The 26,773-nt window shown below is 43.3% G+C and overlaps 1 protein-coding gene across 1 annotated transcript in view; it reads right to left on the minus strand.

Moving 5' to 3' along the window:
• Positions 1-26,773, minus strand: part of LOC139653670 (ATPase family AAA domain-containing protein 2-like) — a 56,722-nt gene that overhangs the window by 10,572 nt on the left and 19,377 nt on the right. Inside the window, exons 5-22 of the mRNA XM_071530589.1 lie at positions 24,587-24,665; positions 23,667-23,736; positions 21,822-21,894; positions 20,075-20,345; positions 19,357-19,374; positions 18,572-18,667; positions 16,847-16,955; positions 14,322-14,437; positions 13,448-13,622; positions 11,657-11,745; positions 9,632-9,791; positions 8,478-8,568; positions 6,939-7,253; positions 6,158-6,266; positions 4,887-5,073; positions 2,769-2,954; positions 2,185-2,320; positions 1,277-1,473 (exon numbers count right to left, since the gene is read on the minus strand). Coding sequence (XP_071386690.1) covers positions 1,277-1,473; positions 2,185-2,320; positions 2,769-2,954; positions 4,887-5,073; positions 6,158-6,266; positions 6,939-7,253; positions 8,478-8,568; positions 9,632-9,791; positions 11,657-11,745; positions 13,448-13,622; positions 14,322-14,437; positions 16,847-16,955; positions 18,572-18,667; positions 19,357-19,374; positions 20,075-20,345; positions 21,822-21,894; positions 23,667-23,736; positions 24,587-24,665 — 2,477 coding nt within the window. The remainder of the gene's footprint in view (positions 1-1,276; positions 1,474-2,184; positions 2,321-2,768; positions 2,955-4,886; positions 5,074-6,157; positions 6,267-6,938; positions 7,254-8,477; positions 8,569-9,631; positions 9,792-11,656; positions 11,746-13,447; positions 13,623-14,321; positions 14,438-16,846; positions 16,956-18,571; positions 18,668-19,356; positions 19,375-20,074; positions 20,346-21,821; positions 21,895-23,666; positions 23,737-24,586; positions 24,666-26,773) is intronic.

The raw sequence follows: 26,773 nt of genomic DNA on the forward strand, positions 1-26,773 counted from the left end.
GCTGAATGAATTTCTTTATGCGGTAGAGTAAATGATTTCCCGTTTAACATTTGCACATCGTGTCTGCTTTTCTAAACAGAGTCAGAATCAAACAGAATGTGAACTTTCTTCTTTGGGTTCCCCCCCCCCCCCCCCGATTCCCTCAGGAAAAAAAGAAGAAAACTTGAGTTCTCACTTCAGGAATCCAATACTTTGAAGCGTTTTGACACTCTGACTCTCTTTACACGTGGACGTGCACACACACTCACACACTCACACACACACACACAGCTATTCGATCTTTTATGGGAGTCCATAAATTTACTTCAGTTTTGGCCATTAGTGGAGATATGGGATGGGAATCTCCAGACATATAGGTCAAATGCTTCGGCTTTGGAATAGACTTGTGAAGATGTCTGATCAGAGACTCACTAAAAAGATATTTAATTGGGACATTTCGCATGGTCATCCCTGGGCCAATGAGTTGAAATCCTTATTTTACTTGAACGATTTGTCATTCATTTTCCAGAACAGGTTACTTTGTGATATTCAGGAGATTAGGAGTAAAATGTTTCTCATGTATAAAGAAAAATGGTCTGTTGATATATGGTATAAACAAAAATTACAAACTTATTGTCTAATAAAGAGTAGCTACAGTGTAGAACCTTATGTGAAGTATAATTTAAATAAAAGACAAAGATCCCTATGTGCACAGTTACAGGAACATTACCATTAGCCCTAGAGACCGGCAGGTTTAATGCCACTCCAGAGGAGGACAGACTGTGTTTGCTGTGTGAGTTAGGTGAAATTGAGAATGAGTTTCATTTTTTTGTTTTACTGCCCTGTCTACGAGGACGTAAGGGATTTACTTTTTAGTAAAATGTCCTCTATTTATGTTGATATCTTTGGGCTGGATGATTATGAAAAACTTGAGTTGTGCTTCACGAAGGGAATCTTTTTTGTTGCAGATTTTATTTGCCAAGCTTGGGAGAGAAGGCAGAATATTTTGCTTAAGACCGAGCTGTATCTGTAATTTTGTAATGAAATGAAATGTGTGACCACTGCAACTGTAACTTTGGTGTCTTGTAAACCCATGAGGGTTGGGCACTTTGTGTGCATGACACGAAAATAAAATAAATCAAAAAATCTATCACACACACACATACACAAATAAACACAGCCCTCTTCATCTCCTTACACTCACCTCCTTTGTATTCAATAGTGTCTATCCCTATTTCTACAGCTAAAACAGCTACTAGACACACACTCACATACACACTCACACACACTCGCTCACCTCCTCTATGTTGACGGGCTTGGCGAAGGCCTTGAAGCGGCGGTCCGTGGCGAGACGCTCGGTGACGTTGCGCAGGAAGAGGCGGAGCTCCCGCAGCACGTCTTCCTCCTGCTCCTCCAGACGCCGCCGCTCCCGCTCCGACAGCCGGCGGGGCGGAGGGGGAAGGGCCAGGGGGAGGACCTCCATGGCCTGGGGCACTGAGGGAAAGGAGGGTGGGGGGTGGGGATTCGGATATTCGTTTTTTTAAATGTAATTTTATATGAATCCGTAAGCCGGTTGCCATTGACGCTGCGAAGCAGTTTCTTTTTTTTTTTTACTTGCAGTCAAACATCAGTCACATTTGCTGATCGCCATGGTGGCACAGAGCAAAAAGTACGACCTGAAATTCAAGCTGTCAGTTGTCAAATTTGCTGAACAAAACTCAGGAGAAGCAGCAGCAAGACATTTCTCCGTTGATCTTTTTTTTTAAAAATCTTTTTTCTAAGGTAGGCTACCGGTATTTTGATACGGGGCTCTCCCTCTCCCTCTCTCTCTCCCTCTCTCTCTCTCTCTCTGCGCTTTAGAACGTAACCGCTGTGAAACAATCAGAAAATAACGTTATATTTCTCTGATTCACCTGCTTTCTCGCTACTACCGCTCCCTCTCTTCATTCACTTTGTAGCTCGCTCGACCATCTCTCTCTCTCTCTCTCTCTCTCTCTCTCGGGCTATTAATTGAAGTTATATGTATGTTAAGTATGTTTTCAGCACTGTGTTTTTGTGAGGAGGAACTGTGAGAGACTCTGAACCCTCTGTCTGGACGGTTCAGAGACTCTAAACCCTCTGTCTGGTCGGTTCAGAGACTAAACCCTCTGTCTGGACGGTTCAGAGACTCTAAACCCTCTGTCTGGACAGTACAGAGAGACGTACCTGCTTCCTTCTTGCAGGCCGGAGCCTCGGCCGCCTGGCGGAGGACGAGTTCCTCGAAGAACCGGGTTCTCTCCTGCTGGGTGGGAACGCTGACCGGGTGAACCTGCCCGTACTGCACTCTGAACAGGGACTGGACCTGGAGAGAGAGAGAGAGGGAGAGAGAGAGAGAGAGAGAGAGAGAGGAAGTCAGAGCACTTCCATTAGCAATTCTTTTTCTCCTTTCTGGTTTGTTAATGCTGTTTTTCAGCTCAGAAAAGTTGCAAAAGCATGAGCAGTTCAGATTCCACTCCAGTTGGTCTTGCTGTGGAGAAAAACAGCTGAAAACCACCATCTGATGCAATAAATGTGTGAAAAAAGTTTTAAATACATTCTGCAATATTCCTGAACCATTTGAAATTCCCTGATATCCCCCGACTTCCCTAGGGAATTTATCAAACTCCCTGATTTCTAGAATACACTTCTCACAATTCCATGATAGTCCAGGAATCCCAGGACCGATGGGAACCCGGACATAACGGACATCGGGGGTTCTTGCGAGACATCATCAACATGTGACAGGAAGGCGGTGACTATGTCCGTCCTACCTCTGCGTCCAGCTGGTGGTGGGGGACGTTGGAGGTGGCGAGGAGCAGGACGGGGGAGAAGGGGGGTACGTCCTCCAGCAGGCTGAGGAAGGTGGTCCGGAGCGTCGGGCCCGCCGTCTCCCACCACTGCTGGATGTGAGGGAGGTAGAGGATGCTGGGAGACGTGCGCCTGGCCTCGCGGAACACCTGACAGGGGAGACGGGGAGCGAGGGGGTTTTACATTTACACTGAAGGCTTTTAAAGGGCACACACACACCGCCCGGATTATTTTGGAGAAAGCGGGTGGTGTCAGTCATGCAGAAAATCATGTAGAAAATCAAAAATGTCCTGCAGTTGCCTTTCACCACCACTAGATGTCACTGAAGTACAGGCTGAGGCTTCAGTCACTTCCAGTCTGCAATTCTAGAAGCAGAGGAGGACTGCAGGACTCATTTTTCAGATCAAAAGTCTGACTGCAACTAATGATTATTTCCATTATCAATTAACTCACTGACTATTTTTTTTTTTGTATTAATCATTTAATCGCTTAGTCTATAAAATGTTAAAAAAAATATTACAAATGCCCATCACAAGTTACCAGAGCCCAAAGTCTCAGTCTGACCAGTAGCCAAAAAAAAAAGTATTCATTTTATAATATATGAAATGTGATATGAAACAGAGAAAAGTAGAAAATGTTTTGTGACGCCGTAACCAGAAAATGTTTGGTATTTTTACTTGATAAATGACTAAAACCAATTTAAGAATTTTCTGTCAATCAACTAATCAATTAATCGACTTTGTTTCAGCACTAGACTGATTTAGTAGACAGATGTTTCGTCCATCAGACGTTTTATCTGCAAAATGAGTGCAGGCCTCCTCTACTTCTAGAATAGATATGCAATAGCTGCAATAGATATGCAATTTCATTTAGCCAACTAAACACCAGCCAGTCTGAGGAAAAGTAAGTGCACAGATTTTTGCAAAATAGGATCAACCAAGTGGAAGACTTCAGTCTCCACTGCACAGACAGCCTGAACATGAAAGCCACATGTCAGTGAGGAAGTGCAACAATCGAGGCATCAAGTTTACTTATCTAGATAGTAAAATTAATGAAGTTGGTATGTTATGATTCAGAAATTATGAGTTTTTTCTCACACATTTCTGACTTTCGTTTTTTTCTCGGAATATTGCCCCCTGACTGCGGTAAAAAAAAAAAAAATCTGCAATGACCCTAATACACATCGTAGTGTTAGGCTACCCGGTGAGCACCAGCTGGCATTTCAATGTTGATTTCTAGTTGGAAACTGTTTGATATTCGGTCTGAATGTCTCAGACCTCTTTTCGCCCTCTTTTCAACCAGCTAAAATACAGTTACAACATCAACGTGTCACAAAACACAAATTTGTTTAATCATTTGATAATTTGTTCAGTTGTAGCTTGAAAGAGAGACGATATTGATTAGTGTGAAGGTGTTTCTCCAAAGTCATATTGCACTGGTAGGTGAAATGTCAACGCATTTAATGTTTCATTTAAAATGTCATAAATATGGAACTATACAGGCTGTGTGCTGCCAACAAGAAGCTTCCAGGACATCGTAATGGGAGCACTTCTATACATTCATGTAAAATAAGAAATTGCGCTTACTGCTGTAACGCGTATGCGCAAGTCCTTAGGTGGTACAGCTTCGACTACAGCTGACACTGACATAGTGAAGTGATGGATATACTAAGAGTTATATACTAAAATATTTAATGTGAAATGCAGCATGCTCTGATAGCCTACTGGTTAAGACGTAGACCTCATAACCACAACGTCTGCGGTTTGAATCCAGCTGTGGACTTTTGTTGCATGTCGCCCCCCATCTCTCTCTCTCCCTTTATTTTTCCTGTCTTTGAACGTTGAACGTTCACATTTAGACCGTATTTCACCGGTGTAATATCCTGGTGAAATATATATCACTTTTGAACCTGTTTTGAACGTCTTTTCACCGGTGACCAGAGTCATTTTTTAAACGTGTTTTCAACTGAAAAATGCTCACTGGCTACATCAGTGAATGAGCTTTTGCGACTTGGAGGTTGCACACTGACTTGTGACCGGTTGGCTCCGCCCCCCGCTGTGCTGCACTTCCTGCGGTGTTACCTGGGCGCAGCCTTCCTCCGGCGAGGTGCTGCTGACTCCGAACAGCACAGCCGAGTCCAGGCTGTGGACGCTGAAGCTCTCCAGGGCGTGCAGCACCGCGGGGGCTAAGTGGGAGCTCTGACCCGCGCCGGGACGTCCCGCCAGGAGCATCCTGGGACGGTGGGAGGTGGGGTGGTTCACCGCACTCCTGGGGGTGGGGGCGGGTGGAGGGGGTAAGGAGAGAGGTGTGAAGAGAAAGAAAACAGAAGGTCGAGTGAGGGAGAAAGGGAGAAGGCAGCGACACAATGGAGAGGAGAGAAGAAGAGGAGAAGGAAAGAAAGAATGAGGCAGAATGAGAGAATGGAGCTGAAATTATTAAGATAAAGTTACAAAAGACTACAAAAGACCAAAAGAAGAAGATTTTGGTGTTACTTGGTACCAGAAATGTCCATGGCAGAAAGCAGTCAACAGGTTGTCTATGGCAGTGATTCTCAACCTTTTTCATATCACGGACCCCTAATTTAGTCCACATTAGAGCCACGGACCCCCATTTGATGAGATTTTGAATCTCTGACCCAAATCTGAGAATATTTTTATTGTTAGATATGATTTGGTCCAGAATCCGATGACTATCTGTATTGTAGGTAGAGAGATAACAGAGAAACTATGATCAGAACAGTCATTCTTCTACATTTCTAATTGTGTTAACTTTTTGTAAATTAAATAATGCTAAAGTTTAACAATTCATCAATTTGCTGGGGACCCCCTGGAACCCCCTCAAGGACCCCTGGTGGTCCCCGGACCCCACGTTGAGAACCACTCGTCTATGGTATTACAAGAATGTATTAAAAACCAAAGATGGTTCGAGACGCCTTGTTGTGATAATAACAGTTTTGAAAAGTTAAAACTCACTGACACCTTTCAGCCTGAATGAGCCTCTGTCAGGATGTGATCAAGGCAGGAAATTAGCATTTTTATACTAAACTGATAAGACAAGAAAGATAAGATTCAGCAAGACAAGGCAAGATGAAACCGCATCGCTCTAGTGCAGAGGTGATGTGTCTAATAGTAAAAACAAAACAAAGCTTGCTGTTGAGGCGCGATCTTTTCAAATTCAACGGCTTTCAGCAGACTCTTCTATCCGGTGGCTCTAACACTGCCAGGGTTTGGGGGTGACATTCACACCGGGTCCCCCCCATGTTAAAAAATGTGCTCACTCATGTCACTGTAAGGAGCTTTGGATGAAAAGTGCTTCTGTAGAGTTTAGACACATGAGCGCAGATCAGACTTACTGGGCAAAGTGCAGGAAGGAGCCGCTCTTGGAGGCGGAGGAGGGAGCGGAGATACTGGAGTCGTCTCCGCCGTACATCAGGTCGTCGTCAAGGATACGAGAGGTCGGATCTGACAGGTGACACCGGGAAACATCAAACGTCTAACAGTCACATAGTCAGAAACGCTAATGAAAATACACAAACACATAAACAGTTTTTTGTTTTTTTTTTCCGGGCCATCAGGCTTCTCAACCAGCAACATTAATCTCAGTGATCACTTTGATCACATGATCACCTCAGTGTATGCTCTAGACACTTCCTATGTACATTAAATGTACAACACCATAAATTATTGTACATATCCATCGGCACTCCCACACTTTATATTCATCGTAATATTTATTACTTTTATTCTTACGGTCCAGATTGCCCATCTTTATTGGCTCTGGAACTGCTGTTAATGTTCTACTACTATGTATATTTTTGCTATTCTTGCCCTTATTTGTGACTCTTTTTAACAATTAAATATTTGATTTTTTTTTTTTCTTTTCATGCCTACTACGTAGTTGTCGCTTGCCTTGACCTAAGAATTTCACTGTTCAGAATGACCTTGTGTTATACTGTGCATTTGATAAATAAAAACACTTTGACACTAAACGATTAATTGAAAAGATAATTAATAGATGAATCGATAATGAAAATAATCATCAGCTGTAGCCCTAACAGAAAGTCATGTAAAAGTCACGGGGCCGCGGTGTGAACCCTGAGGGACGCCGCAAACAAGCAGACCCCTCTGACCCACCTTCCTCCCTCTTCCTCTTCAGCCCCCACTCTGCGTGGGGGAACAGCCTCCGCAGGGCGTCCAGGACGGCGCTCAGGGCGGCGCCCAGCAGGGGGCGCACCACGGGCGACAGGGCCTTGGCGGGGGAGGCGGCGGCGCGGCGCGAGGCCGGCACCGTCTTCCTCACGGCCGCCACGAAGTCGCGGCTGGCGACGGCGATGGAGGAGACGTCCAGCAGGAGCTTCCGGGACGTGTGGTAGATCTGCGGGTAGCGGCGCCGCAGGGCGCACAGCGCCGCCTCGGTGCACACCGCTCTGATGTCAGCGCCGCAGTAACCTGGGAGACAACGACACACAGTTGGGTTCAGGAAAGGAGTAAAGAAATGAGGAAAGAAAACTATGTATGGATTTGTAGGATACATATGAATTATACACATGAATTTCCTTTTTTTTTTTGTTTTTTTAACTGATTTTTTATTCAACACACATAATACAGAGAACATACAACTTGGAGGAGATGCATATACAATTACACTTGTTTTAACTTATATTCCTTTCATGTCTGTTCTGAACATTGTTATAAAATAATTCTTCTTCATTGGTAATAATAATTTTCATAATACATAAACATGAGCAGCACATATCAAATACCGCACCACTTGTACCACCAATGAATTAACAATACAATAACTGTAGTATTAACCTAACATACCTTGTGGCTTATACCTGAGAAAGAAATTAATTTCCTTATTACTAAAACCTTTTTGTTGTCTCCACAATACTGAAAACTCAAAATAAAAATGATTCAGCAGAGAAAATAAAAAATAGCTGGAAATGGAAATGGTTAAATTTGCTGAAGAAAATTTGTGTGCTTGCTTCAGTTTGAAAATTTTGAAATTTTTGAAATTAGAAAAAAAAGTTATTCATTAGAAAAAGTTAAAATATATTTAGAGTTTGATTACTTGGAGCTAAAGCAATGAATTTCTTAGCCAGAAGTCCTTTAGTTCTAAATACATACTTGGTCAGCGCTGTCGGAGAGATTCAGATCTAAACTAAAGAAACAAAACCAAATGTTCACAGCGCCTGTCTCGTACCATTGTATTTGGATGTTTTCCAAAACAAAATCAATAAAGGATGGAAAAAAGGTTGAAAACAAAATTAATCAGAGACACTCATTCTTACATAGCAATTGCTGTTCGGTGGACTGTCATTTGAGGCACCGAGTCATTTTAAGCGTTAAGTCATGAATATCAGATTTAAACAGGTTTGTCCCTTCAGCCTGCTGCCTTGATATTGGATTACTATTGGAGCGCTGATCTAGAAAATTTGACTCTGCTCTGTCTTTTCTATCACTTTGAGTGTATTTTGCTTTTGTTGTGTGTTGTTTGTCTGCATTTTATCTGTTTGTCATGATGCTGCTCTCTTGGCCCAGGTCACACATGCAAATTCAGAATCGCAATGAAGGGACCGAAGCCCAAAACCTTGCGTTGTTAGAGCCGCGTAACTTAGAATAAATCTCTTCATTTTTGGACAGGTGGAAGCCCTCTGCTGTGTTTCTCACCGACACATTTCTCTGCCAGCTCGTCCAGGAAGGCTTCAGAAGGAGCCGGTTTCCACTGCCTGGTGTGGATCTTCAGGATCTCTCCGCGAGCCTGGAGACACACACAGGTTCAACCGGCCAGGTGAATATAGTCAAGACAAAGTTATTTGGAAAGTGTATTTAACCGACAGCTTTACATGGTTAGTGGACAGAGGACACAAATACAGATAAAATGATGATACATGATAAAAGAGGTAATAAAACATGTTATAATAAGATCAGGAGTTCAGAGAAAAATGACATTGTGAACTCCTTGTAGTCCCAATGAGAAGAAGATGCCTCTCTTTTAAGTATTAAAAAAATAATGTTATCTCAGTATTGATTGATAATTGTCCCAGCTGCTTGAGATCAAATAATCCATCTTGTGTTTACCTCAAAATAAAAGTGTGCTTTCGCTATTTTAAAACAAAAATTCAACCAAAAATCCAGAATTCAGAGATTTGTGAGCGTGAACAAGTCTCTAAGTTTAACAAGACTCCAATCTGCTGGATGACATGACACGAATCCCAGTGTTGGTTCACTGGGTTTTGGGAAAGAGTTGTAATTATAATAAGGAAAAAACAAAACAAACAATAATAATATATTTTTTTAAATATTTGGGATTTTTCAAAACAAGGTTACAAACGGCATCACAGTCAGGAAATCCTTTAAAAAATACATGAATAAAACAGTACAGAAAAAAACTACAAACAATTACCTCCAAATATAAAATAACAATAAATATAAAAATGAAAATATAGCATATATATATAAAATAAATGTTTTACCTCCTATCCTCCCTAATCTCTCTTCTCTTCCCTCCTCTCCCCCCGAGAGGAGGGAAGGAAGGAGGAAGGGAGGGAAGAGACAGGAGAGAGGGAGGAAAGGAAGGAGGGAGGAGGAAAGGAGGTAGGAGAGAGGGAGGAGGGACAGAGGGAGGGAAGGAAGTAAGTAAGTAGGGGATGAGGAGGGAGGAGAGAGGAGGTGAGGGAGGATGAGAGGGAAAGAGAGGGAGAAGCGGAGAGAAGAGGAAGGGAGGGAGGAGGGAGGAAAGGAGGGAGGGAGGAGGAGAGGGGAGGAAAGTACATGTGAACTAAAATGAAGAATTACAAATTAAATACAAATATAAACTTCACCTCTCTGTCTGGGAGGCCGAACAGGAACTCCCTGTCGAAGCGGCCGGGCCGCCGCAGCGCCGGGTCGACGGAGTCCGGCCGGTTGGTGGCTCCGATCACCACCACCCCCCCCCGGCCCTCCAGCCCGTCCATCAGAGCCAGCAGAGTCGACACCACGGAGCTGCCAGAGGAAGAAACACTGAACTGCTCTGCCTTCAGAAAGAAACACCTCACTGGTCACCTGAAGGAGATCCTCCTCTTCATCCTGTCACCCTAAACTCTTCACCTGGGACTCGGCCTGCGGACCATTATCTTCATTATCTCCATGTGCCTAGAGCACTTTCAAAGTCTGGTTAGATGGTTTTCAGTATTTATGCACCTAAAGAATGGAACAGTTTGCCTGCTGATCTTAGACTTGCTCCAACACTGTTCTTTCAAAACCAAACTAAAGACCTTCCTTTTCACTCAAGCATTTTCTTAAATGAACACCCTGTATTTGTACATTATGTTTGTTTGTATATGTGTTTTTATGTGTCTGTATGAATGGATGTTTCTGTTTATTTGCACATTTTTGCTGTTTTATTCTGTGTTTATGTAAAGCACTTTGAACTGCTTTTGTATGAGATGGTGCTATACAAATACATTTTAATTCAATTGAAAATTGACCAAAATGATCTCAATATTCAATATTATCTTGATTACTATTAAAACGATGAAAACTTTAAAAACAGTAACAGCAACTGTAATATGCTTCAATTACTTGAAAACTAATTTAGTGACTTTCTTCTTCAAAATCAAAATGATAAAATGCTGATTTATCTTATAGAAACTGTAGGGATACTCAACTCAACTCAAATAAAAACCCAGATAACAGCATCTGAACTAAAATAAAGTCAAATGCTTCTCAAATAAAGTGCGACAACATGAATAAAAACATTTCTTAGAACGCTTAAATAATCACATAAATGATGACAGACGAGTCGCGGTGGTCATGATAATAAAAGTTATCATTTTTTTTACCACAATATATAGTAATACTGTTTATTGTCCCATCCCTACCTGGCTTCTCTATTAGCACACAGCCAAGGCTCTTTTGGGGAAACAGTACCTGCCAGTGATTCTTCTGTAGATATATTTCACCCTCCATCCTCCTTCCCATCTCCCTCCTCCTCTTGCCTCATCCCTAAAACTTTCTATTTCTTTACCCAACACTGTGTTTTGTGATCCAGGAATTGAAGCGTATTATTATTAGCTTATTGTTATTATTATTAGCTATATTATTAGCTTATATTATGGAGGGGGAGAGAGAGACAAAGCCAGAGAGAGGTTAATATTTGGTTAATGTTTGGAACTGTCCTCTACTCTCCACCTGTGCCGTGAGGGCCGACGCAGGAGAACGCTAGGCGAGCTGAGAAAGACCGACGGGAAAAAACACGCTGAGCTGCTCGTGAACCCAAAATGTTGTTGTTCCTCTGGTAAAAACTGTTTCCTGGTTAAAACTCTCTTTGGGTCTCTGGCACAACCACTAGGGGCGCTGCTGTGGGGAACTGCAAAGTGCCTTATCGCAAAACCTCCCTTGGGCAAACAGCTTTCTCTGTACAGAGGGTTAAAATATGGAATTCTTTACCCACACACCTCAAAAATTATCATAATTGGGATCATTTTAAATACAAATTGATTGTTTCTGAAGAGCAACCAGTCATACATTCATGAGTGACTTCGTCTTTCTCTTTCTCTTTCCCTGTTTCCTTTTCTTACACCAGCTTATCTCTCTTTTTTTCTTTTTTTTAAACCATCTTTGGTACTATCTGTCTTATGTTGACAATGTCATTTTGTGTGTGTACTCTATATCTGTTGTATTCTATATCTGTTTTTTAACAATGTCTTTACAAAAGCCCATCTAGGGACAAACACTGCAAATTAGCTTAGGCTATAAATGTCATGATAAGTGACATCAGACTATTTTCGTCAAAATATTCTATGTCTATGTATCTGTCCCTTTTCAAATAAACAATGAAATGAAATGAAACCTTGAAGTGTTCTGACCTGTGGATCTGGTCCTGCCGACTGGACCGGACCGGAGCCAGGCCGTCGATCTCGTCGAAGAAGATGATGGACGGACACATCTGGTACGCCTGAGGAAGAACACACACACTCCGCTGTAACTGACATGTCAAACTGTGTGTGATCTGATACTGGCTGCAAAATATACTGCATGGCAAATTATACAACAGGTAGTTTCAGTCGAGAGATCTGATTGGTCAAAGCCGTGTTACAGCCATGTTGATAATTCCCATCATGCATGGCAGGCTTGTGTGTATAGTCTGCTGTCTATATGTAGACTGATGATGTAAAGTGGTGTTGGTGTTGGACGTTTAGGGGGAAGAAGACTGTGGATTGTGGTGATTACATTTGTCCAGACTCATATATATTATGAGTGTATTTAATTCACTCATTTGTCAATAAATGCTTGAATTAAATACCTGTGATTCTTCTATTGACTACGGACTATATTGGAGTAATGTGCGTGGTATTGCATTAATATTTAGATCATAATTTTATAGAAATAAGAGCTACTTGGTGGATTGTATGACTGCTGAACTGAGCGGTGTCAGAAAAGTCGTATTTTAGGGGTTTTGTACCTTTGGCGATAATCAAGACCACCTTAAACTGTCGTGTTTTTGAATGGAGTTTGGCAGGTTCTCTCCATACACAGGGTTCATACAGACAATATTAAATCAAATTCAAGGACTTTTTCCAGCACTATTTCTCTGTTCATAAGGACTCCACACAAAAGCAAGAGACATTTCCCTAAACCTTGCTGCGTTTTAACAACCACCAATGCTTTAAATCACAGATTCACATGTTCAGGTGCTTTTAAGTCGTCTTTCCCAAAATACACTGGTCTCCTTTTCTGTTTCTTTTCTGTGATTTCAGGTATTCCAGTACTTCAATTTTGAAAAGTTAAATATAAAGGACTTTAAATTAAGCACTTCTAGTGCAAACCCTGCATACAGGAACGTATGGGTCAACTGCTAAATAAGCACTCGCACTGAAATTTACATAAATATCTTCTTGACGGCACAACTAATTAACTAAATTACCATAAGTGGAGACTGGAGAAGAAATTAAATTAGCTATTCCAGCTATAACTTCTTGTCTACGTAGAAGATAAAGCCTTTATGTTGAGGTGTGTGGAGTTTCCAGTTGTTCTGCCATCGGCCACCAGAGGGCGACAGAGGGATCGGTCTCTCCCAGAACTCCCCCTTTGTCTTAAAGTCACACTGACAGGAGAAATGAAAAGCTCATTCTACCTGTCATAGCTTACATCTGTTTGACAATGGTGTGCCCAAAAAAATGACCAAAACTTTTATTTTATTGCATTATTGCATTGCATCATCGTGTACCAGGACGTGTAAATACAAAATTCCAACCAACCGCCTTCCTCTCCTTAACTGATCTCCCATTGGTTTACACCTGTGGTTTTCAACGTGGGGTCTGAGGACCACCAGGGGTCCTTGAGTGGGTTCCAGAGGGTCCCCAGCAAATTGATGAATTGTTAAACTTCACCATTATTTCATTTACAAGAAGTTAACACAGTTAGAAAAAGGAGAAGAATGACTGAATGAATTTTGATCATCTCTGTTATCTCTCTACCTACAACACAGATAGTCATGGAATTCTGGACAAAATCATATCTAACAATAAGAATATTCTCAGATTTGGGTCTGAGAGACAAAATGTCATCAAATGGGGGTCCGTGGGCCTAATGTGGACTAAATTAGGGTCCTTGATATGAAAAAGGTTGAGAATCATTGGTTTACACTTTGTGTGTACCTGGTGGAACAGCAGGCGCAGCTGGCGCTCCGACTCGCCCACCCACTTGCTGAGGCAGTCGGCTCCCTTCCTCATGAAGAAGGCCACCTTCCTGTCGCCATGGCTACACTCGTTAGCCAACGCCCTGGCAACCAGCGTCTTCCCTGTACCGGGAGGACCGTAGAACAGACAACCTCTGGGGAGAGAGAGAGAGAGAGAGAGAGAGAGGGAGGGAGGGAGGGAGAGAGAGAGAGAGAGAGAGAGAGAGAGAGGGAAGGAGAGAGAGAGGGAGGGAGAGAGAGAGAGAGAGAGAGAGAGAGAGAGAGGGAGAGGGAGAGGGAGAGAGAGAGAGGGAGAGAAAGAGAGAGGCAGAGAGAGACAGAGGGAGAGGGGGAGAGAGAGAGAGAGGGAGAGAGAGACAGACAGAGAGGGGGAGAGAGAGAGAGGAGAGTGGGAGAGAGAGAGAGAGAGGCAGAGAGAGAGAGACAGACAGAGAGAGGGAGAGAGAGGGGGAGAGAGAGAGAGAGGGAGAGAGAGACAGACAGAGAGAGGGAGAGAGAGGGAGGGCAAGAGAGAGAGGGAGAGGGGGAGAGAGAGAGAGAGAGAGAGGGAGCGAGAGAGGGAGAGAGACAGACAGAGAGAGGGAGAGAGAGAGAGACAGAGGGGGAGAGAGAGAGAGAGACAGACAGAGAGGGGGGGGGGGGAGAGAGAGAGAGGCACGTTAGCTAGGATTAGCCACATAAGGGTTATTCCCTGGTATATGCATTTCTCCTATTGTGTTCCCTTTGTGCATGCTCTGTGTGTGTGTGTGTGTGTGTGTGTGTGTGTGTGTGTGTGTGTGTGTGTGTGTGTGTGTGTGTGTGTGTGTGTGTGTGTGTGTGCCCAGCAGGTTCACCTGGGAGGCTGGATCTTGAAGTTGTCGAAAACCTCGGGGTAGAGCAGAGGGAAGACAACCATCTCCTTCAGAGAGGAGATGTGACCAGAAAGACCTCCAACACTGTCAAAACACACCTGAGGAGGGGGAGGGGGGGGAGAGAAGAGAGAGGAGTGGAGGGAGGGAGGAGGGAGGAGAGAGGAGACAGGAGGGAAGGAAGGAGGGAGGGAGGGAAAAGGGAGGGAGAGAAGAGAGGAGGGAGGGGGGGAGGGAGGAGAGAGGAGGGAGGGAGGCAACAGGAGGGAGGTGAGAGGGAGGGAGGGAGGAGACAGGAGGGAGGGAGGGAGGAGACAGGAGGGAGGGAGGGAGGAGACAGGAGGGAGGGAGGAGACAGGAGAGAGGTAAGACGGAGGGAGGGAGGGAGGTAGGGAGGGAGGAGGAGAGGAGAGAGGAGGGAGGAGGGAAGGAAGGAGAGAGGAGGGAGGGAGGGAGGAGAGAGGAGGGAGGGAGGAGACAGGAGGGAGGTGAGAGGGAGGGAGGGAGGAGGGGAGGAGGGAAGGAAGGAGGAGAGGAGAGAGGAGGAAGGAAGGAGGGAGAGAGGGAAGGAAGGAGGGAGGAGAGAGGAGGAAGGAAGGAGGAGGGAAGGAGGGAGGAGAAAGGAGGAGACGAGAGAGGAGAGAGGAGGGAAGGAAGGAGGGAGGAGAGGAGAGGAGGGAGGGAAGGACGGAGGGAGGAAAGGAAGTAGGGGATGAGGAGGGAGGGAGCAAGGGACGAGCGAGGAGGTGAGGGAGGATGAGAAGAGGAGAGAAGAGTAAGGAGTGAGGAGGGAGTAGAAGCCGAGAAGGAGGAGGGAAGGTAGGAGGGAAGGAAGGGAGTGAGGGAGGAAAGCAATATAAATTGCAATACACACATACAGACAGAATTGTCAGTATTTTCGAGAAAAAAAAAGAAGAAAATGTTTTTTCATGTGTAATTTGTCATTTATAGGGCAGAGACTTGGGCTGTTTAGCAGTCCACCACTCTGATAAAACAACTGCTGCCTCTTGTGATCTGGAAATTGATTAATTGATTAATTGTGCAGCCATACTACTCTCCAGCAGCGTAGCACTAGCCCACACATTTCCTCCATGAGCTGCAGCTGTCTAGTTCTGCATGTGGTCGTTACACAGCTCCTACTTTGTGCACAGGTCCAATATCGATCATATACATTCAGTATCAACTATCATTAGAACTAGAATCGCTAAAGGCAAACCCGCTTTCGCATGTTCTGTTGACTTTCAAAGGGCGTTTGACTGGGTTAACAGAGATTTGCTTGCCTTTAAACTTATGGAAGTGGGGGTGGATGGTAGATTCTATAAAGCAATCCAGACCTTGTATAGTTGCCCAGTTGCCTGAGTGGAGATTAATGACATGTTTACTAACTACAGGTTTTATGACAGAGTCACCTGAGCGTTAACTAGCTCACATGTGTTCGATGCCTCGCCCCCCTTACAGTACATGCACTGAAATTCACATAAATGTCTTCTTGAAGGCACAACTAATTAGCTAAACTACCATAAGTGGAGACTGGAGAAGAAATTAAATGAGCTATTCCAGGTCTAACTTCTTGTCTACATAGAAGATAAAGCCTTTATGTTGAGGTGTGTGGAGTTTCCAGTTGTTCTGCCATCGGCCACCAGAGGGCGACAGAGGGATCGGTCTCTCCCAGAACTCCCCCTTTGTCTTAAAGTCACACTGACAGGAGAAATGAAAAGCTCATTCTACCTGTCATACCTGTTGCCTGAGTGGAGATTAATGACATGTTTACTGACTGGTTTGACACACCTTTTGGAGTAAAACAAGGTGATATACTTTCTCCAACCCTTTTTGCATTATTTGTGAATGACTTAGCTCTACAGATTAAGGAAGCTAATTTAGGCGTATGCTTGGATGATATTAAATTGGGTATTTTATTATACGCGGATGATATAATTTTACTGGCTGAGTCCGAGTCTGACCTACAGAATATGTTAAATGTGGTTAGTTTGTGGTTTTATAAGTGGAGATTAGCAATAAATCAGAGCAAAATACAAATAACGCATTTCAGAAAGAAAGGTATGGAAAGAAGTACACAAAGAATTAGTTTTGGCTCAGTCTCTTTAGAATATGTTAGTGCATATAAATACTTGGGTTTCTTTCTTGATGAATTTATGACTTACGAGGTTGGAATTGGGTCCCTTGCTGACTCTGCTGGGAGAGCTTTGGGATCAGTTATTAACAAACTGAAAGTATGTAATGATCTTGGCTATTCTACATATACCCACCCAGCTTTACGACGCATGTGTCTCCCCCATACTGAACTATGCTGCAGGGGTGTGGGGCTTAAAAGAATCTAAAACTACAGACACCATACAGAACAGAGCTATACGATGTTTTCTGGGGGTTCACAGATTTGCTCCGATTCCAGCGATTCCAAAAAGTGATGTGTGCATTTCCTTTTATCAGAAATCAAGAGGACAAAGCAGTGGTTCCCGGGCCGGTTAGGCGTTAACAGTGTGACAACGCACCGCCCGGTCGATCAGCACGGGGTCGATGTCGGCCAGACCGGCTCCTGCCTTCCTCCTGCCTCCCCGGCTCCCCGCAGCATCCTCTGTCTGCAGGTTGAGCGGTCGACACCTGGGAGGAAGACCGAGACCGAAAAGGAACTGTCAACTTGATCCAAAAAATATTCCCTCCTAAAACCACCTGGAGGGAGTCTCTTACACAGCAGAGTGAGACAGAGGCGACACAGTAAAGCCGAGGCTGTGTTTAAAGATTTAAAACTACTGTAACTGCTGTTTCTCCTCCTGTTTGTCTCTAATCTGTGTCCGTTCACACTAGAGCGGTTTAAGGCATCAGCTCCAATACAAGGTTTCTGGTACAGAGCTGATGCTAATTCTATGAGCAGCTGAATTACCATAAGTCATGCAGATACTTTGAACACAATTGTACGTAAAGGAGAACACTGCCCACTTTCAGCAGTAAAAATCTGTCTTTCTCTTAGCCTGGTATCCAGCCCCTATGAATCGTAGTTTTCAGCACTCTTCGAATTTGCATGGCGATTCATAGGGGCTGGACACCAGGCGGTCTTTCTCTGTGATCAGAGGCAAAAAGTTCAAGTCGGTTCCAGATCCAGAGCTGCCAGGCCGCTGGGTCGGGTCACATGAGCAGCTTACGTAAGGCTAAAGATAAAAGAACATTTCTATTTTTTATTATTATCCTTACTATTTTTACCTTTCTTTCTTTCTTTCTTTCTTTTTTAATGTCATTTTACTAGACTACTGTTTTAACGGTAACACTTTACAATAAGGGTCACTAAGTTAAGGGTTAGTTAAGTAAGGGATAATGCCCGACGAGGTGTCCATTATCAGGAATTAATGGACGACGGGGAGGCCTGAACCGTCCGATACTATTAAATAATGTATAAATGAATACCTTAGTTAACATGAACACCATAAGTAAATTATTACCAGGCACATTAGTTAACTGTTAATTAAGGGTTAACTTAAACTTAACTTAACTTAGTGACCCTTATTGTAAAGTGTTACCATTTTAACTTCTCCCTTGCTTTTGCTTGTATTTTTGATTTTGCTTAAATATTTTTGCCTGTGCTTGTAATCGTTTTAATCCGTTTATCTTATGTAAAGCGCTTTGAGCTGCATTCTATGTATGAATGGAACTACAGAAATACAGTTATTATTACTATTATGCAGCTCGGATGCTAACTTGCCACGCCCCCTTTCCAGTCCAATGCAATGCCAATGGGGGTCTGGATCGAAGAGCTGAACCAGGAGATTTGACAGCAAACAGAGAGCTGATTTGAGCGTCTCCATCCGGATAAACCAAATACAGGGTTCCTACACGGTTTCCATTTTAAAATTCCATATTTTTCCCAGACCCTATGTTCTTGACCGGATTTGATTTTGGTCTGTATTTGATATAATGCATGCTGACAGCGGCTGGGTAATAAGAGCGTCCCTCTATCTGAACATTATTCTTCACATCAACAAAAACTGTGGACTCAAAGTGGCTCTACAACAACATAAAAGCTAGAATTATGTGTGTATCGGACCTGAACCGCAACATTTTCCATACTTTTCCAGACATTTTTTTTCAAATTCCCAAACTATTCAAGACCTGGAAATGATCAAATTAATTTTTTATACTTTTCCAGACTTTCCAGACCTGCGTAGGAACCCTGCAAATAATCCTGCTGTTTGTTTTGCCGTTGGACCGCCCGTCTCTCCACTGACCTGTCGGGGATTTCCCCGTCACTCTGCTCGCTGTCCTCAGAGTCGTCGTCTCCCTCTGAAGAGCCGGATTCCCTCGCCCACGCACGCTTAGTGGGTCTGCAGGCCGAAACGAAAGGATGAGGGGAGGAGAGGGAGGAAATGGACGAGTGTGTGTGTGTGTGTGTGTGTGTGTGTGTGTGTGTGTGGGTGGTGGGGTATTGGTGTAATTTGATGTTAAATCGTCTCTCTCTTCCTCAGGCTGCATGTGCCAGCCAACACTTCATACTGTGACCAGCGTTTGTCTTCTAGAAAAATCTACAGCCAAGGTTAATGGTGCAAAACTTGAGACATTATCCACCTGGTCTCATGCTTCCTAGGCTCTTACAGCTCTTACTTTAATAGCTGTGTTTTTTTTGTTTTCTTTTCTTTTTCTATTTAAAGTTCCGCTGCAGTGGAAATCGTGTTTTTCAGTATGTTAGTGTAAAATTACCCAAAATGTCTGAACTGTAGTTGTGTGAAAATGAAATTTAAAACAATTGTACTGGCATTTTAATGTTTGATCTTTACTTTTTTTAATTACCATGTCATTTCCGTAACAGCACATGCTTTCCTCACAAATAACATTTTTGTTATTTATTTGTTTGCTCGTTTGTTTATATATTTCTGTTTGTTATGATATGTGTCTGTTATTTAATTTTATTTTATTCATTTATTTTTATTCTATTTTACACTTTATTTCTCACATTTGCATTCTGCTATGTACTGCTAAAAAAAAAAAAAAAAAAAATGTTGTGACCAGCACTCACCTGCGTGTCGCCCAAATCCTGTAGAGAGCAACAGGACAACAACAGAGGAGAGGTGGGAAATCATCAGATACCAGATAATATTTCATCATTATTATTATATTTTTACTTTAGGACCACAATCATTTAAGACATGCTTCTCATTTCTTTTGGAATGACAAAGTTTTTCGGTTTTTCAATCTCACCTGCAAAAGTTTTCTCTTCTTTCCGTATTTCATCGTTTTATAGCCACAAACAAACCAAACCAGATTAAACTGGATTAAAGCATGTTGTATTGGGTCCAAATTTACAATAAGCCAACATTTCATTATTTCATTCATTATTTCACTCCCTTTGTACCCTCATTCCCAATGGGCTGAATGAGGAGATTTCATTTGTTTGTTTCTTATGAAGTGAACGCAATTTGTGTTGTTTTTTGTTTGTTTTTTATTTTTATGTTTTTTATCTTCTGTTTATTTTGTATAAATTGTTTCATGTTTTAGTAACATACATCATGTGACTGTGACTCCCCCTGCTGGGACAGACCTGTTGTGCCAGTTGTGGACATCCATAATTAACCCCACCTGTGTCTATGGATTGTGAAATTGCCAGTACACGCGCTGGAGAAGGGCGTCTTACCCCGAAACGTCCGTGTGGCAAATAAAAAGTCAATTTGGAGTGCTGTCCTAGTTTTCATTATCGCCTGGGGGAGACAAAGAAAAGAAAAGAGCAGTAAGCTGACCTGTGAGTTCCTCTGCTGGCGCCGATCCGGTAGCTTCCTCTCCGGGACTCTGAACAGAAAGAGAAAGCGACAGTCAGAGCGGCATCACTTTGGGTCTGGATCCAGTCTGTGATGAGCAGCGTATCGACACAGACGGACAGACCGCTGGTGGCTCTGCTCCGTCTGGCGTTGAAGTTCTGGCTAACGCCGACGCCGCTGTCGTCGTCCGCCGACACGTCTTCTTCTTCCTCCTCGTCCTCGTCCTCCTCGTCCTCCTCCCCGTCGTCTTCACCTGGAAATGACAAATAGTTCACTGAGCAGAGAAGAGAAAGAAACACCGTCAGAAATCCACACTGAGGTAGCATGGCCTCAGGTTCCCTCTCCCCTCCCATCATCACTTCCTCTTCACACTAAATCATCTCCTCCCCTCTCCCTTCCTCTCTCATTATCCTCCTCCTCTATTGTTACCTGATGTGCAGAAGAGTGAAAAACTGATTTGAGTTCCAAGATTAATCTCAAAATTCTGAGATTATGCTTGGATCTTATAGGCCCTGTAACACCACATTATGTAATAACACCGAATTATGTAATAACTCGACAAAATGTAATACATTTTCACTTCACATTTTGTAATAATCTGCTGCATTTTTTTAATACACAGCCTGAACGCAATATGTAATAACTTTCCCCGTATTTTGTAATAAATTATTACATATTGCGGTGGTTATTACAAAATACGGGAGTTGCATTTTTTTTTGGATGAAAATGTCATAATATGGTGCATTATGTAATAACCAACCAAAACGGATGTCTTCATTCATAAAAATCGTTATAACATTATAACAACGTTTATTTTATGCATTCTAGCATGAATCATACTGACTCAAAATTCATTTTAAAAAGATACTATTAGTTCAGTAGATTAGTATCTTTCATTGGTCAAAACTGCATTAAGTGTCACTGTATTCCTTCCTTCCTTCAGGGTTCATAGAGACATAGAAACTGCACGACACTGAGTGTTATACTGACACAAACATCTAAGTACTAGTACACACAAATGTCAGGAGACACACACACACACACACACACACACCGCAATATGTAATAATATTTTACAAAATGCAGGGAAATGTATTACATATTGCGTTCAGGCTGTGTATTACAAAATGCGGCAGATTATTACAAAATGCGGGTGTTATTACATAATGAAGTGAAAATTTAATACATTTTGTTGCGTTATTACATAATGCGGTGTTATTACATAATGTGTTGTTACAGGCCCTTTTCACATCGTCATGGTAACAGCTTCTGCATCGAGAAACAGGTGCGTTACAACTTCCTGTCGCCAGCTCTGGCCTTCACTAAATCGCTCCCCAACCTTCCCAAAATTACCATTTTGTAGACTCCTGGATCTAAATTAGCGACAGGCTACAAGATTTTTGCCTAAAGTTTAATCTTTGCAAAAATAAAGTTGCCACAGGACGTTATGTGACGTCAATATGGAAGCTGTTACCATGACGACGTGAAAAAGGGCCTCATCTCATTACTTTGCTTTTCTCTTTTGTCCAGGACTCCAGGAAAATGTGTTAAATCTATTTGTCTTTGCACTGTGGCTCTGACCCTTGCACTCTTTACTGTTGGTTGCTTGTAATGTTGCTGATCTGGGATTTGAAGCTCATTCTGCTGCTGCTCTTACTGTAAATCACTCCGGATAACAGCGTCAGCTAAAAGCCTAAAATGTAACAGTCATGTAAATGTTGATCCAAACCGTAGTGGTCCTCCTGGTCACTGAGCTCCCTCTGCGGCGGCGTTTCCCTCCTCTGGGCTTTAGAGTAGATCTTCTGCAATCACATCAAACAAAAAAAACACTGGAGGAAAACGACAATATAATATTCTCCAAGATAATGAGGAAATTATCTCATTTAATCCCGAGAATTTTAGCATTTTCTCTGGAAAACAAAACATGTTATCTCGAGATAATGACGTAAATAACTCTATATCTCGAGAAAACATTGTAATTAAAATGTATGAATAAATGTCCTCAATGGGCTTCCGTACTATACTGCAGGTGAGTGGAGAGAGTGAAGGAGAGTGATTAGAAAAGTTGGGATAATTTCTAGTCAACTAAGTTCTGGTGAAAATAAACAACTCCTAATTATGCTGGGGGAAGACGCACTTTGAGAACCACTGATCTAAACTATGGCAGCTGTTAAACCTTTGTGTGACAAAAACACACACACACACACACACACACACACACACACACACAAAGAAGGGCTGGCAGGTCTCGGCCTTCAGTCTTCCAATATGGTGTCAGCTGATAAAGTGTTTCTCAGTGGGCTGCTCCGGCAGGACGAGGAGACAATATGAGAGAGAGATTAGCCAACACAGCCCACTCCCCATGACCAGGGAGCAGAGGGAGGGTGGGGGGGGGGGGGCAGCTGGGTGCACCACCCTCACAGTGACCTGATAAGAGAGGCAGCACCCACTGAGAGAGACAGAGAGAGAGACAGAGTCTGTAGTGTAGATGTAAACACAACGCGGCCCGGTCCTGAGCTCGACCCTGCAGCTCCACACTTTGACCAACAGCCCGTCTGATCAAGTTGCATCCGTGTGACTCTAAGGCTGCGTTCAACAGCCAGCGTGTTCTGATCGGTTTCTCTGAACTCTGCAGCGTTTCCTCCTTCAGTTCAGTGGGTTTGTCCAGGTGAGGACGATGACCTTTGACCTCTGGTGGCACCAAATAAGTCTCAGGGCGTCTTCACACCTGCGCTTTTAGTCCGGTTAAATCGGACTCTGGTTCGTTTCCCCCCTTGGTGCGAGGGTTCGTTTGGTCAGGTGTGAACACAGTAATCGCATTCAGGTGCGGACCAAAACAACCGCACCGAGACCCTTTAGAGGAGGCGGTCTCGGTCCGGTCCCGAACGAACTCTGGAGTGGTTCGTTTGTGGTGGGAACGTGATCCGACCTCGATCCGACCCAACTACCAGGTGTACTCAATTTACCCCGCAAGTTTGAGCTAAACGGCTCCTGTAGCCAGGTACAGCAGGTACAGCAGGTATGAACATTCTCACATGGTTTGTAGTGATGCATTTTGGTTCGCTTGGATTTTTCCCATTGTGAAAAGAAACCGATCCAAGGGGAAAACGCTGCGAGTTTACAAACTCATCGACTGATTCGGACCAGAGCAAACGATCTATAGGTGTGAAAACGCCCTCAGTCCTCTAACAAGAGAACTGCGGCGCGGTTCGTTAATCCAGCCGACTACAGGAAACCAACCCAAAACACAAGGGATTATGGGTAGAAGGAGACGGATGCAGGTTCCTCATGCTTGGAAAGCCTAGCAGAACAAAATGAAGTCTGGACTGATGATTCATATTCAGCTGTTTCTTCATGTGTTTTCAACTGGTATGAACACCACAGAAGAAGAGACAGACAAGTCCATCATGCTGAGATAAAGTTACAGGAGCTGGAGTCAGACTTGTTTTGACTCTCTAACCTGCAGGATGACAGGTCACTCATGCCAGGTGTGAATGTCACCCAGCTAACTCATATCTAGATTCAGTCCGTATGGGAGGTGTGTGTTCATGGCAGCAGTGAAAGCAGGACTCACTCCTTTGTTCCTGCTGAGCCGCCTCTTCTTCTTCATGCTGTCCATTCCCTTCAGGACGGCCTCCACTACCCTGGGAAGAAACAACGCAACAGGAGGATGAGAGAGAGAGAGAGAGAGAGAGAGAGAGAGAGAAGCTCTCCAGGTTGGGTGAAGTGCTTACATTTGAAATTGGAGTCGCTGAACACTCGTGCAGTGTTTTCATTCAATATGATAAAAAAATAAATGCAACATTTCAGCATTCATTCATTTCAGATAAGATAAACTTTCATTTCCTCCATGCAGATTAAAGCTGCAGTAGGCAGCTTTGCATGCTGGGAGAGAGGTAACTTTTAAATGTGGACACCAATGTGGACAATCAAAACGCAGAAATTCTGCTATAAAGATATTAGTATACATATTACATTATATATATATTAATATTAAAGATATTATCAGGTGTATTTTGTGTTATTTTTCGCTTTTTATTGTGAAATACTGAGTTTCCAGCTAGTTTTCAGCCTCTCAGCCTCCTCTGATAATCAAATGAAACAACCTGATAAGGGAAAATCATTCTTTGGGTGAACTGTTCACCTCTCTGCATATGCAGCCAGTGACGGAGGGTGAGTGGGCATCGCTTCCTTCTAAGGGTCACGAGCCAAAAAAGGTTGAGAGTAAAACTTCCATCCTCGGCGTTCTTTTGTTTTGGAATCGTACTTCGGACGGTACGAGAAGAAGAAGAACGCGAGAACGTGGGGAGGGCGCAAACCGAGGGAAGAGCCCCGTGTTTTCATTCCAACCAGTCACTGTAGCGGCGAGTTTCCCTGCCCCCCCCTCCTCCCCCCTCCTCTCTCTGGCTGAAGGTGTGAAAATCAGAGAATTCAGCTGCTGCTGCGGTGTTTTGGCTGGAGTGAAAAGCCGCAGACTCTCTTGCTCTTACTAACATGTTGGAGGAAGCCTGGTATCTGCTGGTCGGTCTGGTCGGCCGGGAGCTTCTCCTCACCTGCCTCCTCTTACTGTCACCTTGGGGAGAAGGGGGGGGGGGGGGGTTACATCACCCAGAACACACCCATATTCACATAGACATATCAGGGTTCGACCGATACGGGTTTTTGAAGGCCCATACTGTAATAGTCACCAATAGCCAATATTCTGTGCCAATATTCAGTATCTTTACATTTGACCATTTTCATGCCAAAAAAGTATTCAGTGTTTCCCCCACAGAGTTTTCTTCTGAAACAGCATTTAGACCATCATATGGGACACTAAAACTCTCCACTGAAACCCAGGCTGATGAAGGCAGGCTGTATGTTGCTGTTTCCCTTCACAATGTTCCATCATAGTTAACAAGGAGACCGGTTTCCAGGACTTTTCCAGGACTTTCCATAACTGAGTTTCAGGCGCTTCTGTGACCTGAAAGTGTTTTGGTTTGTTAATGTCGTTTTTCTAAAGGGGTGAACGGTCTGGCTTCCACAACAGCTGGGCTGAAATCCACCAATCTAATGCATCGAACGTGTGAAACAAGCTGTAAAATACATTCTGCTATAGGCTATTCCCATTTCATAATTCCCTGATATTCCCTTGCTTCTTCAGAGTATTCATAACATTTATAAGACTTTCTCTGTCTGGAATCCACCTTTCGAAATTCCATGATATTCCAGACCGAAATGCTTACCGTTTAAATCCCCATCATTCCCCTCAGGGTTATTAAGCCTCGAAGATCTCCTAAAAATACAACAAACAGCACTCAGTGTCAGAAAACATCACAGAAGGTGTGGCAGAGCAGAGCTTCCTGAGACCCGGCAAGACTCAGCACTATGTCAGAGGTGTGATCCCAAGTCTAAATGTAGATTACCAAGTCAAGTCCAAGTCAAGTCCATGTCATTAATGTCAAGTCTCAAGTCTAAATGTAGAACAGCAAGTCAAGTCAGAACAAATCAAAACAAAGAGTCCAGTATCAGTTTAATATCTTAAAGAAAACTAAATATCTAGGACTTTTCAATGCAATATGGTTTTAATAGGATAAAAACTTGGTAAGAGCATCATGAGTTTGATTTCTATAATCAGTTTCAACTTCAATAAATTCAATCATTCCATACAAATTCAGAAAACAGAATTTAAATTCAGTCGTCTGCTGGAACAAATCTCATCACTTTCAATCTGAGTCATTTACACAAACACAAGATCTCAAGTCAAGACTTTAGAAACCTTTTCAAGTCATCAGAGTACAAGTCAGAGTCAAGTCCCAAGTCACCAGAACCCAAGTCAAGTCAAGTCTCAAGTCTTCTCTTCATGCATCAAGTCAAGACTCAAGCAATTAAAAATGTGACTTGAGTCTGACTCGAGTCCAAGTCATGTGACTCGAGCCCCCGCCTCTGCTATGTGCATCTACACATATGCGTAACACTGAAGGCTGCAGTCATGTAACAGCTACATTTGGGTTCCACCTTCTCATCGTCCTCGCTGCTCTCCCATCTTCATCCTCCTGTGTTTCTGAATGAATGTGACTCTGTCTGTCGTCTTCCCCGAAGCCCTGAGAAACACCACAAGAATTCAACTTAAAGACACCATGAAATGGCATCTTTACTTCCTGGGTTTGATGCATTTCCTGTTGAAACAGGATGTCGGGGCGGGACATAATGCAGTGAGGGATCGATCAAAAGTTTAAACCAATGGAATATCAGTCAGGGAGAGAAAGGCAATTGTATTTGATGGGAGGGGTGCAGAGGGGCGGAAATGTTCAAAAATCTGATGGGTTTTATTGGTTAGAAATTTATTTACACCTACTAGTGCAGCATGAAGTCACCGGGCACGTTCAATCTGAAAACGGTGTGCACCGTTTTGCTACGGTTTCCGGGTTGAACGTCATGTTTCCTCGAAACGGTGTGAAACGGGCTTTGAGGTACGTTGTCTCTCGTTTGGTGGGCGTGTCAGAGCTGTTAGCCAATCAGCAGTGACGTGTATATAAACCCCGCCGCATTAAAACGGCAGTGCGCACAATGGATCCAACAAAAGTCCTTTACTAATGCGTCCGCTGCAGCTTGCTGTCTGCAACAACTGAACTAATTAGAAGACATGTTTGTATCTTTTGCTATTGTATGAACCATTGTGGAGTGACACTTTCATAAACT

This window comes from Centroberyx affinis, unplaced genomic scaffold (assembly GCF_046629955.1).
Source record: "Centroberyx affinis isolate AG114_WGS23_722 - 3 ecotype Tasmania unplaced genomic scaffold, CSIRO-AGI_Caff_v1 ptg001947l_1, whole genome shotgun sequence".
In the NCBI taxonomy this organism is placed as follows: domain Eukaryota; kingdom Metazoa; phylum Chordata; class Actinopteri; order Beryciformes; family Berycidae; genus Centroberyx; species Centroberyx affinis.